General features: G+C 33.6%; 1 protein-coding gene across 1 annotated transcript; it reads left to right on the top strand.

Moving 5' to 3' along the window:
- The first annotated feature begins 4,847 nt into the window (after positions 1-4,847).
- LOC143546792 (uncharacterized) lies at positions 4,848-9,592 on the top strand. Its single transcript, XM_077038379.1, has 3 exons — positions 4,848-5,283; positions 8,083-8,449; positions 9,399-9,592. The coding sequence occupies exons 1-3, from the start codon at positions 4,864-4,866 to the stop codon at positions 9,590-9,592; spliced, it is 981 nt and encodes a 326-aa protein (XP_076894494.1). The 5' UTR covers positions 4,848-4,863.
- Positions 9,593-13,687: the final 4,095 nt, after the last annotated feature.

Genomic DNA, 13,687 nt, shown 5'->3' with positions numbered 1-13,687 from the left:
TATAAAGATCTATCAATAACCTAGCACTTTACAAATTTTAGGTTAGCAACACACTTAGGTTTATTCAATTAATAATTATTATTCCTATGATCTTATTGCAAGTTAATCATAAAATAATCTAGAACATAAAGTATTTGAACTAATAGTAACCTATTATAATGACAAACGATAATAAAGGCAACTATAGAATAATAAAAATCAATCAAACAATCCTAAGTATCCATATGCATCAATTTAATATGATTAAACCTTTTACTAAATCATAAAACCATAACGATAAATAAATCCCGAATCAAATCACAACGTCAAAATAGGTTCATCATAAGCCTAATCAGTCTATAATGTTTAGCCTAGCATCATAAAATAAAACAAAAGAATAATAAAGGAATTCATGGTGAAAAACAATAACATCGAAAGATTAAAGGCGATAAAACCCGTGGTCTTCGTTCTTGATTGATAAGCATGGCACCGCATGATTCCAAGGCTCCAAAACCTCCAAAATATCACCTCTTGAGCTCCCAAATTCGTCCAAGCTGGTTAGGGTATTCAAGTTATGTTTAGAGGTGTTTAAATAGGTTTCCACGGCCCAAAATAAATAAAAATCAAAGATTTTGGAAAAAATGGCCCACTGCGCCGTGCGGTGGGCCTAGTCCCTCCACGTCACGCGTTGCTCTGGCAAATGTGAGGGGGGACCGGTCTGGTCTGGTCCGGGCCATTTCCTGATGCGGTCCGGTTCGCCGGTTTAGCTCATTTTTGCTCGTTTTTTTGCTCTTTTTAACCACGAATAAATCCCGGGACCTACATTATTCAAACGCGTTAGTAGTATACAAATTCTATAAAAAACCGAACACAAACTAATAAAATATTATATAAAATATACAAGGGAATTATATATATTTAGCATTATGTCAAATAACCTACACTTGTTTTAAGCAATAAAAACGTACAGTATACAAAAAAGTATACAACTTCCATATGTAATTCGACATCAACAATTATATAAATTAGACAAAGATACACATATCCTATACATGTGTAGGTTATATGTTTTTCGTATGTAGGTTATATGTTTCCTTATTCTTAGAACAAGTGTATGTTATATGTTTTTGTGTAGGTTGTATATTTTTTATTGACATTTAATGCTAACATACATAAGATGGTTTTTTGTATTATTCATCAAAATGTACCTACGTGTTGATGGATATTGATATATTGAGTTGAAAGAAATTGGTTTTTGATAGAAAAAAAATTTAATGTATGAATAAATTGTATTTGTGTAGGATAAAATTTTTGAGTGTAGGTTATATGTTTTTCGTGTGTAGGTTATACATTTTCGTGTGCGTGTGTAGTTTATTGATGTTGAATTTCGTGTGTCGGTTATATGTTCTTCGTGTGTAGGTGATGTGCTTAAAGAAGTTTAATATTATTAACTAAAATTACGCTAATCTAGACACTAAGTAATAAATTCTAGACTCTTAAACTTAACTAAACTACTAACCGGCAAGTGAATCGGTCAACTCTAGTACAACTAAGTAAGTCCGGATATCGAACCCACGAGACTCTTTTAATTACGTAAACTAGCTAAATTAGACTCGACTACAGACACGACTATTTATTATTTTTTTAAGGGGGGTTTTACTAATAAACTAATTTTAAACTAATTTAAACTAATTAAGAAAACTAAAGACGACTAAACTTAGAACTTGGATTTAATTCAGATGATGATGAGATAACTACCTAGGCTAGAATCCCCTAAATTTCAGTTGTTAATTAATCGGGAAAATATTTAGTTATGGACTGGGATCGTAAAATAGACGCCTAAGAGAAAACCCGAACAGGACCCCTGACCCTTTTTAAGAGACACCTATGGGTTTCTAATAAGTTTTAACACACACCAGTATTAAAAATCAAGTCTCCTTACGGTCACCTAATTATTTATGACTTAGTTCCATTATACGAAATCCTACCTTACAGTGCGGAAATCAAAGACAGTGTAATATATTTAATTAATTCAATAGACAAAAATTAAATAATCAAACATAGACGAACTCCTTATGAAGAACTAAATCTAGCAAGATCAAATAATAAAGATCTATCAATAACCTAGCACTTTACAGATTTAGGTCAGTAGCACACTTAGGTTTATTTAATTAATAATTATTATTCCTATGATCTAATCGCGAATCAATCATAAAATAGTCAAAAATACAAAGTAGATGACCTAATAGCAACCTATCATAATGACAAACAATAATCAAGGCAACTATGGAATAATAACAATTAATCAAACAATCCTAGATATACATACGCATCAATTTAATATAATTAAACCTTTTACTAAATCATAAAACCATAACGATAAATAAATCTCAAATCAAAACAACGTTAAAGTAGGTTCATCATAAGCCTAGGCAGTCTATAATGGTTAGCCTAACATCATAAAATCAAACAAAACAATGATAAACGAAATCGTGGCGAAAATACATAAGAACGGAGGATAAAAGGCGATAAAATCCGGAGTCTTCGTCCTTGAATAATAAGCACTTCGCTGGCTGATTCGTAGCCTTCAAACCCACCAAATATTCTCTTTTGAGCTCCCAAATTTGTCCAAAACGACCAGGGTATTCAGGTTATGTTTAAGGTTGAGTTTAGAGGTGTTTAAATAGATTTTCTGGGCCCAAAATAGGTAAAAATCGAAGTTTCTGGACTCTAATCCCCGCCGCGCTGCGCGGCGGGGAAGCTCTTGTTGGCCGCGCAGCGCTTCGACAAAGTGGGAGGGGCCGGTCTGACCAGTCAGGTTCAATTCTGATGCGGTCCGGTTCAATTCTGATGCTCCAGTTCACCGGTTTGACTTGTTTTAGCTCGTTTTTCACCCTTTTTAACCACGATAAACCTCCGAAACCTACATTATTCAAATATATTAGTAATATACAAATTCTAATAAAAACCAAACAAAAACTAATAAAATATTATATAAAATATACAAGGGATTTATATATATTAAGCATTATATCAGTAGGTTTTATGTTTTCTTATTCTTAGAATAAGTGTAGGTTATATGTTTTTGTGTAGGTTGTGTACTTTTTGTTGATATTTAATGCAAACACGTGTAAGATCGTTTTTTGTACTATTCATCACAATGTAACTACGTGTTGATGGATATTAATATATTGAGTTGGAAAAAATTGGTTTTGGATAGAAAGAAATTTTAATGTATGAATAAATTGTACTTGTGTAGGATAAAAATTCAAGAGAAAAAAAATAAGTTATAAAAATAAATGAATTATTAATATTTTCCAATTATAATAATTTGATTAGTTATATTAATTGAATAGATAACTATTATATTTATTAGTTATATTAATTGAAAAATGACCATGCATTAATACTTTCCACATTTATCTTTAATCATTTAAAATCTAAAATAAAACTAGTGGCCCATATTCATTTATCGCATTTCTCGCAGTAATCTCATTTTTCTCTTGAACCATCCCCTAAGGAATATAATATTCATTCATAAAGGTTATAGTTAAAATAATGTTTCTTCTTGATGAAGAAACTTAGTATAGATTTTTCTTCCTGAAGAAGAAACGTAACATATAATTGATGAATAAACAAGGGACTAAAGGTCCAAATGCTTTATAGAAACAAATGATTTGTCAAGGTTAAAGCTATAGAAAACAGACTACGAGTCTAAAGCTAGATCGTTGATATAGATATTCATACAAATGTTATTCTCGTACTATAGGTCTGAAATAACAATCAACCAATCAGAAATCAGAAGCAGAAAATAGTATCAGAATTCAAAAACAGGATCGGTAACAGAAACTGATTACAGACAGGGGCCAGTAACAGAAACTGATCATAAATAAGAATCAGTATTAGAAACTGATTACAATCATAAAGGTGAATGCGCCCTAAACTTTTACAAACTCTTTTAGAGTCAGACTGTTTGCATAGGATCTACGAATCCTTAAAACCTTGTGTTAAAATAGTAAGAAACGGGCATACTCTGGTTAAAAGTATGCACGTGTCTGGATCCATTCATACATGGTGACTCGGAGTTCCCCGAGGCCATGCATATCATCAAACATACCTTTGGAAGTCTACGAGACTGTTCAGAGAAATGATATTGTGTTTATATTTTAATTATACATGCACTTAGGGTAATTGCACCCCAATATAGTTGGGTTCCTAATGAGTTGTCACAAAGGTATTATTGTTGATTTCACAATGGTATTGAAAACATTTCACAACAGAGTCAGCGTCATTCACCGGCTGTGTGCTGACGTATTTTCCCTCACATTTAAAAAAAAAGAGATGAATGAATGATTTTGATAAAATAAGATTCTTTGTATAATCATTTATTCTATTACGAATACCTACGTTTTCAAGTTTTGTCAATGTATTTTCCCATTAGTGGTTCATTTGGAACATCCCCCCATCCTTTTTTTAAATTCCTTTTTATTTTTTCAATTAAATCACATACTAACCTAACTAATTAACTGAACACGTCATATTTTTTGAGTTTATTATTTTAATTGGTATCCGTCGCAAAACATAGGTTTGAACGTTGCATAGTAAAAAAAGCAAAATAAACAAACACCTTTCGATACCATTTTGATTATATTACAACAATAATTTGGGTTTTCTTTTACATTTATAGCAACAAATATAGCAAAAACGAAAAGTTTACGCCTTGGTCGTACAATTATTATTCTAGTTCAATGACGTGAAAGACAATGGTTGAGACTTGAAATCTTTGTTGGGTCGTGTTTAAAACCTGATTTTAAAACCCACATAGATTGGGTACATAGATACATGACTTCCTAAAGCCCTTATTATTTTCCAAGCTATCCAAGAATGATGACAACCACACCCAATCCCACACTCATTTACTCTCCAACCCCTTCAATCCAATTCACAAAACTTCAATTATACATTTGCCACAAATCCTTCAAATCTGATTCATTCAAGAGTAATTGCAGTAACCCCCCCATTAACAATAGTAGTAATAATAATAATATTAATGGCAATGCAAGCTCTGAAGCCAGAAACAATGGCAGTGGTGGAGGATTGAAGAATTTGCTGTCAGGTATGGTGGATGGACAGGTAGATGAGTTACTAAACAAGGAGGAAAACAGGGCTTTGTTAGATGGTTTGGATAAAGCCACACAGAGAGTTGAAATGGCAAAAAGAGAGCTTGCCAAGATTGAGCAACAACAATTTGAAAATGATAAGATCAAAGAGTATATTAATCAGCTTGAAATCAGAGCAGCTGAGGTTTGTTTGCAATTTTTTTTTTCTAATTTTCAAGGAGGTATACGCACCAAGCAGAGCCTTAGTTTGACTAGGCTCGTTTGAGTTCCGAAAACTCGACCTTGATGGAGCTTCATTTCCAAGGCTCGAGTTGCTCGTGAGTAGTTTTTTAAGCTTGAGAGTAGGGCCGGCAATTTATGACATGGACTTGTTAAAACAAGACACAAAAGGGCACAAAGTTAACATGTTTTGTGTCTTAAACATGTCAACACGTTTAAGACACGATTAAGTTCGTGTCTAAACAGGTTAAAACAATTGTTAACCTGTTAATGACCTGTTTTTATTTTTAAATTGAAAAAGGTATATATCTAGCGGACCCACCTTGGACGCACACACTATACCCTAGCCTTATTACAGGTCTATATGTATGCATATACCTAAATTATTTTACTATTTTCATAGTTGACTACAAATTCCATCAATGTATATTTGTATTTGAGACATGATACTGATTAAATATGTATATATAAATATATAATTCACCTTCCATCAATAACATTTATTTTAGATGACGAGATGCATATTTTTGAATGATAAATGGTAACTCAAAAGAAAGAAAATGAGATATATTGAAATTGCTTAAAGATTTTAGCATGACCTTACACATGCATATTTCATTGTGTCTTTAAACAGGTACGTTAACAGGTGTTAACATGCTAACCTGTAACTAAACAGGTTCGTGATCGTGCTTGGGAAAAAGTGACACAATAAGTTATCGTGTCATGTTCGTGTCTAGAATCTCATGTCATTGTGTCTTATAGTGTCGTGTCCAACATGTTATGACAGCCCTACTTGAGAGCAGTGGCGGATTCAGAAATTTTTTTCAGGTGGTGCACTACTTTTATATATTTTAATTTCATAGAATCGGGTATAAAAACTTCCGGGTCGGTTCGAGGTTCGGATCGGTTCGATGGTTCGGGCAAAGTTCATTACAAACTAACAAATTAAAAACTAACAAACTAACAAATTAAAACTAACAAAAACTAAAAAATTTAAAACTAAAATTTAACAAATCTACCTATACTAATAAAAGAAAATAATATGGACACATGGCATTCTGAGATTAATCATCACTGCCAAATTCCTGCCCAAATCATTTCTCTTCTATTAATGGAAAAGAAAAAAAATATCTTGGTTCTAAATATAGTATTGATTATAAACTCAACATAACATATTAATTGGTCAATCTTCATTGATGGAATTATTAATGCTATAAATTATATTGTAAGCATACTTAATATAAAAAAATATTAATATATATAATAATTACGCGTCATAAAAATATTTTCTTTAAAATTAAAAAGTATATAAAAGAGTTTGTGTTTAAAGAGTACACTAACATTTAATTTTTGAGACATCTTCGTATCGAAGAAAACTATAATAATTTTGTTTACTTTTTACAAATATCCAATGTTTAATAAGTCTTAAAAATCATAGACAAATTTTCCATTTTTTATATTTAGTATAAGACTATTGTGACAGTTGAATAACAGTGTGTTTATAAGGGCATCATGAAAGCTGTTCAAAAAGGAAAATCTGGTGTCTTTTTTTGTTTATGGTTTGAGGTTTAGGGTATGGAGTGAAAAACATTTTTGTGAAAGACTTTAACTACATCTTTCATATCTAAAGGCCTCATTGTTTTAAATGTTGCTTCCATTGGTATTGCTTCATTATTGTATACCGATGGTAGAACAACCCATTCTCGATTTAAAATTCAAATACATTGGATGATATAAGGCAACTATATTGTAATACATTTTTTACATTAATTATCTTTTATTTTATTTGTATTAAAAATTATTCATTGTAGTTTATACATTAACTTATACCGTGTAATACACGGGTTTCTAAAGCTAGTAACTTAATAATTAACAACATCAAGAACAATTAAATATCTAACAAGTGAATCTAAACTTACCTTTACAGTGGGAGAATTCTAGGAATAGTAGCAAAGGTGAGTATGAGGAAGGGGGAGAGCCAGCAACTTAAATAAAAAAAAAAAAAAAAGCTTGCTGCGCAGAATCAAACCCATGACCTTCTGTTTACAAAACCAGCAATTTACCAGCTAGTCTAGCTCTTGTAGTGGAATAGAGTGGTTCCTTCCTAAGTTATAAGGTGGTTCCTCAAATATTTTATATATATCGGCACATTATTATTTTGAAACTCGGGTGTTTCCGAGGAACCACCCATTTACACTCTGGATCCACCCCTGCTTGAGAGTGGCTAGTTTGTTATTTAATAATGAACTTCTGTATATTTTTAGTTATTTAGTTATTTTATCATAATTTATATATAATAAGAATTGTTATAGAACTATATATTTAATATATTGAATAAAAGTTTATATATAATAAGCTCTTTTAATCTCATGAGTCGGCTCAAGCTCAATAAGTGAAGTTGGGGCTTGGGCTGGGTTATCAAACAATTTCAGCGATGCGGGCTCAAGTAGCTTACGAACGGCTTAGTTCGTTTACACTCCTAGGGACTTTAAGGTCTAGCATTCCTTATAACTCAGTAGGACGGTATCTCTCGTGTGGACAGGACGATGTAGGATTTACCTAAGGTGTCAGACTTCTTTCTCATTTATAAATGCATAGTATTTCCTCTTTCTTGTTCCTGTTGATTTTTAACATCTTGTTTAAACTTAAATGGATTCGATTATCCATGCTTTTGCTCATATCTAAAAGGGCCGATTAATTGGATTTGCAAATCATGTTTCTTTATATATGTCACTAACAGATATACATTTTTTGTATGTTAAAGATTGAGGAATGCCAGAAGGAGATATCAGAAGCAAGAGCACTGGTTGAACAAGCCGAACGATCTCTCGAAGATGAAGTCGAAGACAAAAAGTCAACGTTGACCGAAACAGAAAGAGAAGAAATGTACAAAAACAAAGAGAGATTTGAGTCAATAAAGGCGGCTTCTATCTCCGCCATTGTGGGCACTTTGGCGGGCCTACCTATTTCCTTAGCTCAGGCCGCCAATACTTCCCAGTTAATACTCCCTTCAGCGATCACACTCATTAGCTGTGCCTTGTTTGGTGTCACCTTCCGTTATGCTGTTCGCCGTGATTTGGATAATTTTCAGCTGAAAAATGGAACTTCGGCTGCTTTTGGCTTTGTCAAAGGTATAAATAGTTTCTGCTTCTGATTATCTTGTTATTTAGCCTAGTTTGCAATGTTTTTATAACTGGACCGGTCATCTATCCGGATGACTTTACTGTTTCGGGTTCACTGTCAGTCTAGTTTCAAAAACTGGATGAGTTTATAAATAATATAAAGTATGACTAATATGGATCTGCTTTGTCTTTTGGAGTGGATTTGCAACGTTGCTAAAATATGAAGCCGTAAACATACACGATATGGAGCGTGATTGGGGTGTAAACGAGCTGAGCCCGAGCTTGTTTAACTTACGAGAGCTTGGGCTCTGCTCCTTTATTGTTTATTTATTACTTTTATACATTTAAAATAAATTTTATATATAACATCATATATATACTTGGTTATTTTTATCTTCATTTTATCTATACTGATCGTTATAATAAATATATATTTAATGTATTAAATTAAAAGCTATATAAATAATAGTCTCGATAGGCTCGCGAGCTGACCTGAACTCGATAATTGAAGCTTTGTCTCGGGCTTTTTAGTAAACAAGCTTAACTTTTGGCTCAAGGTCGTTCAAGCTCAGCTCGATTTGAGCTTTTAGCGAGCCGATCTTGAGTGGGTCACGAGGGGTCATTTACAAGATTCTGGAAGGACAAAAACAAAAAATAATGATAAAAATTTTGGAATCCTATCTGATCACCCCGTCTGGTTCCTTGGCTGATTCAAATAGACTAGATCGGTTATGTATTCGGCCTGATTATGAAAACATTCCTGAATTAATGCTTCTACTCGTCTCACAAGTCACAAGACACATCTTCTGTTTCTCACAAAATGTTTATTTTCGTCACATTTTATGTATTAGCTTCTGAAATAATTAGAACTGTAAAAACACCGGAACAATTGATTATCTGATTATTACAGCATGGAAATGCACGCGCTAGCATATTTTAGTTTTGATTTGTAATGCAGGCCTTGCTACTCTGGGAGGGGGGCCGCCTATGGTATTGGAAGTTGGTAGTGTATCGTCTCATGCTTTCACGGGTGCGGTTTATGTATCAGAGAATCTTTTAATTTTTTTGTTTGCTGCTGTTGGTTTGGATTTCTGCATTAAACTTGGGATTTTAAGTCCGTTTCCGATTGAAACAGATGTTTCGAAAGAGTAAACACGGATTCAGGCATTCATTGCATCACAGATTTTGTGGTCTAGGTTAATATTTGTATATACAGACAGTTGTCATGAAAGAACACATTGGTCTATACAATTTACTTATTGAATTAGGTGTTATTGTGTAGTTTTTATTTAACTTTTCAACCAGGGGTTTAACATTTAATTTTTGGAAATGGGTTAGGGTTACAATTGCTGATACTGCCTCGGTAGTCGGTACGAAATTGTTAATAATTTTTAACTGTTATGTTTCCAGTATAGGAGTGACCATGGACCAGATCCATTAAAGACCAAATGCACAACTGATGTTTTGTTTCTAGATTTTAGAGTCGGTCATTGTTAAATTATTTCGGCTACAAACTGAAAAGGGCTCGGTTGACCATGGTGAACTGGTACTCTTTTGAGAGTGTTACAATTCGATCCCATTTCGGTTAATATCTCCAATGAAGTTTTGGTCAAACAATCCCAACCTAATGGAATCCTAACGCTGATAGGTTTTTGATGACGTGGTATGCTTACTTGTAAAAAACTTATATATGGTATATATGTCACGAAGTCATGCTTAAGTGGTAGATTGTACCACCACCACCACCATTGTTGGCAGTTGGCACCACTGACGTAGGTTGTCGCGGTCTACTAAAAAACAATTAATTAAAGACTTAAATACCTATAACTAGTACGGGTAAGTAAAGTCGTCTTCACAGAGATTCAAAGAAAGTGCAAGTTTATTTAATTTATAATTAATTATTTAATCTAAGCGGACACACGATGTCAAACGGTTTTTATAAAAAGACTTAATTAAAACTAATTATTACTTAAAAAGATTTGTAAAAAATATTAATTAAAAAACATTCATTCTAGGTTCGGGTTATGTGTTCCATACGTCAATCACAGATTCTTTAGTCTTTGGTTTTATAATAATTGCTAGTCCTATGATTTGATTTATAATGACAAACGATACCATAACCGAATTGTTGACACAAATGAACCCGAACTCCACAATTGTCAAATCTATGTCTAGGACAACTAACTCAATGATAAGGTTTGATGATTCTAGTCCAATGACACAATAGCTTAACCCTAAATGTTGATGAACAACTAAACAAACGTTACATGAATCAATAATCGCAAATACAAGCCTTAATCAACCAAATAACTAATTCATATAAAATCAATCAAGCTATATTCATTAAGCATAGGAATCTGATCATAACAATATTTCACACAAAACCTTAGCCTAGAACGAAAACACACGACTAGCCGGACATCGACATAATCGTTAAAGCACTTATCTTGATGAACATATGATCAATGACAGAACCGGAAGCTTCAGGATGGCTGAAAATCGTCCTAGAACACGTCTTCTGCATCTGGAAGTCGTAATATGCCGAAAAGGGTCGAAAAATCGTTTATATAGTGAAAAACCCTAATTTTTGCCGACATTGAGCATCTTCGCGTATCGCGAAGTTGCATGTCCTGTATCTTCGCGATACGCAAAGATGCAACTAACTTCATATTCGAATTTTTCTCATCGAGAAACATGAAATTCATATATTATGGATTCCGTAACTCATTTTTTAGGCCAAAATACACCCGTTTTACTAAAACACACTTTCTTGGTAACCCATGTTGTTCTGTTTTCACTTCGGCTTCAGGTTTCTCATCCAATCCTTTCCCGAATCTTTCTTAACCCTCAATACATGTTTCCCCATGCTTCCATCTTCTCGAGGCTTGCTTAATCTTCATCTGGATGACTCTGAATTAGCTCGTTTAAGCTCCTTAACTTCCAATGTCCTGAAAGCACATAGCAATGCTTGAAGTACCAATGTTCATTCATTTATTTACCTAAATATAACTAATTAATATATAAAATTAACTAACTTTTACCTAACCATCACATCCCCACACTTATCCTTTTTCGTCCTGAAAAAGACTTTACAATGGAATCAGAATCAGAGATCATTCTCAAAATACTTCATAGATTATCTTAATTAAGCGCAAAGAACACAAAAACCACGATTGCCGATATTGTTGTCCACTTAAACCCATACCTTAATACTTACCGGGAAAAATAAGGTGCGACAGTTTTATTAGTTCATATGATTAAAATGGAACCCTCACCTCAAAGCCCTGAAGCCGCCTTACCATGCTTCATTATAGTTTTACCGTACCAGACCACCCCAATTTGACTTAAACCTTAAAATTAGATGATTAAAATTTTACACATTTGTACAAATTTTCAAGCTCATATGTAATAGCTAAGACAATCTTGGATATTTTTATCGAACCAAAACCTAAACTCAAGCATTAAAGTTTACCAAAATGGCCATTAGATATGATTAAAGTACAATTAGGTAACCAACTAGTAAATAGCCCCCACTACATGACATACCCCTGTTATCAAGCAATACCCCGAAGTCCATCACCATACGTGAGTAGGCACGAATTCATCTGTAGGGCTTACTATGATGTGTCCCGTGTGGTCTGTTTCTTAATGGTAATGAGACGCGAGCACGGGGACCCCATATGACTAAGAGCGTAGATGATCAAGTCAGTAGTAATTTGTACTTTTAAAGCACTTTTTGTGATCATGTTTATTGACTTATAAATTGGCAGATAAACTGCAGGTTTGCTCTTTTTAAGCTTTTTAATATGAATAAATCCACTTAGGATTTACGCATACCAGATGATAAACCGCATACCGACCCATGGTCTCCGTTCCCGGGGCATCCCATCAATACAGGATTTAAGGCCATAAAACCATATGCCTATGAAATGTTAGCCACTTAACTAGCAGTTTTTTGCATTTATGTTTATATCACAAGTCATTTAGCATACTCTAATGTTAAGCCTATCCAACCATTGTACATAGACTATTCATATTAAAATATATTTTTGGTGATCAAATCTAATAGTAAGGCTTGAGTATGGCCTAATCTTTCATTCCAGTCCTTACACAGGCTTAGCTAAACAAACAAAACTCTGAATGCGTTTCCCACTAAAAATCAAGCATTTAAAGTTCAATTAAGTCTACAACCAAATTATCCTTTCATTTTCAAGGCTGAGTCTACCAATACATCTCAAATTACGTGTGTTCCCGTTTTTATTTATCTCATATTATATAATAATTTTGAAAAATAACCCCCAATTTTTCTATCATTTTCCATATTATGCAAAAAATCTTAAACTTTACAATTTCTCTCCCATCCTCACACTTGAGGCAAACATTGTCCTCAATGTTTAAAATTTAAGACATAAAAATAGGGACAGGGTTAAATTCATTTTGACAATTAAAAATCGGGCTTAATGTGATGGTGGTTATACATTTATACAATTACACTTTCAACACAAAAACTAATAAAACAAAGAAGGTTATGAAAACGAAATCACCTGATAGAAAATATAACTCTCATATGCAACTCTCGTGCCCTCGGTGATCTCTCGGTGAACTTACCTCCTCAACTCTCAAAATAAAATCTGCAAACTCTCAAACATGTAGAAGCAAGCTTCTCATAATTGTTAAAAATATAGGCCTTTTAAACCGTTTGCAAAACCATTAATGTTAAACTACCAACCAATATTAATTAATTTCATAACCAAATTTGTTAAACGAGTAAAAATGTTTAAAGACCTAACTCACTTTCGTAGGAATCACGATTGTATTTAGCGTATGCAACAAGCCCTTTAAAACCCCCGGTAGCCCGGGTGGACGAGTATGGTCTCGTGAGGGTTTATAGTGAACTACACCCACAAAGTTCAACTACAAAATATACATGTACCTAAATACAAGGCCGGGTTGCCTCCCGGTTAGCGCTAAGTTTTTGTTAAGGTCTTCAGCCGGACCATTACCTGATTTGGCGGTTATGGTGGTCTAATGGAATGCTTACCTTCCTCCACCTCGTTCTTCTTACTCCTCCAACATAGTGGTACACTGTCCATGACACTCCATCTTGGCCCGAAGCATGCCAATCTTCTTTGTTCATTTTCAAACCCCCGTGGCTTCCTCACATTCTCCTTCTTTGGCGATTTCTCCTTACTTATCTTACCTGTCTCATCATGAACCACCTTTTTTCTTGCATGTTTGAAATCATCA

Source organism: Bidens hawaiensis, unplaced genomic scaffold (genome assembly GCF_021521415.1).
Source record: "Bidens hawaiensis isolate Kalapana, Puna unplaced genomic scaffold, B.hawaiensis_p1.1 tig00000905_1, whole genome shotgun sequence".
NCBI lineage: Eukaryota > Viridiplantae > Streptophyta > Magnoliopsida > Asterales > Asteraceae > Bidens > Bidens hawaiensis.
The sequence above is the reverse complement of the archived record's forward strand: the minus strand, read 5'-3'. Positions and strand labels throughout refer to the sequence as shown.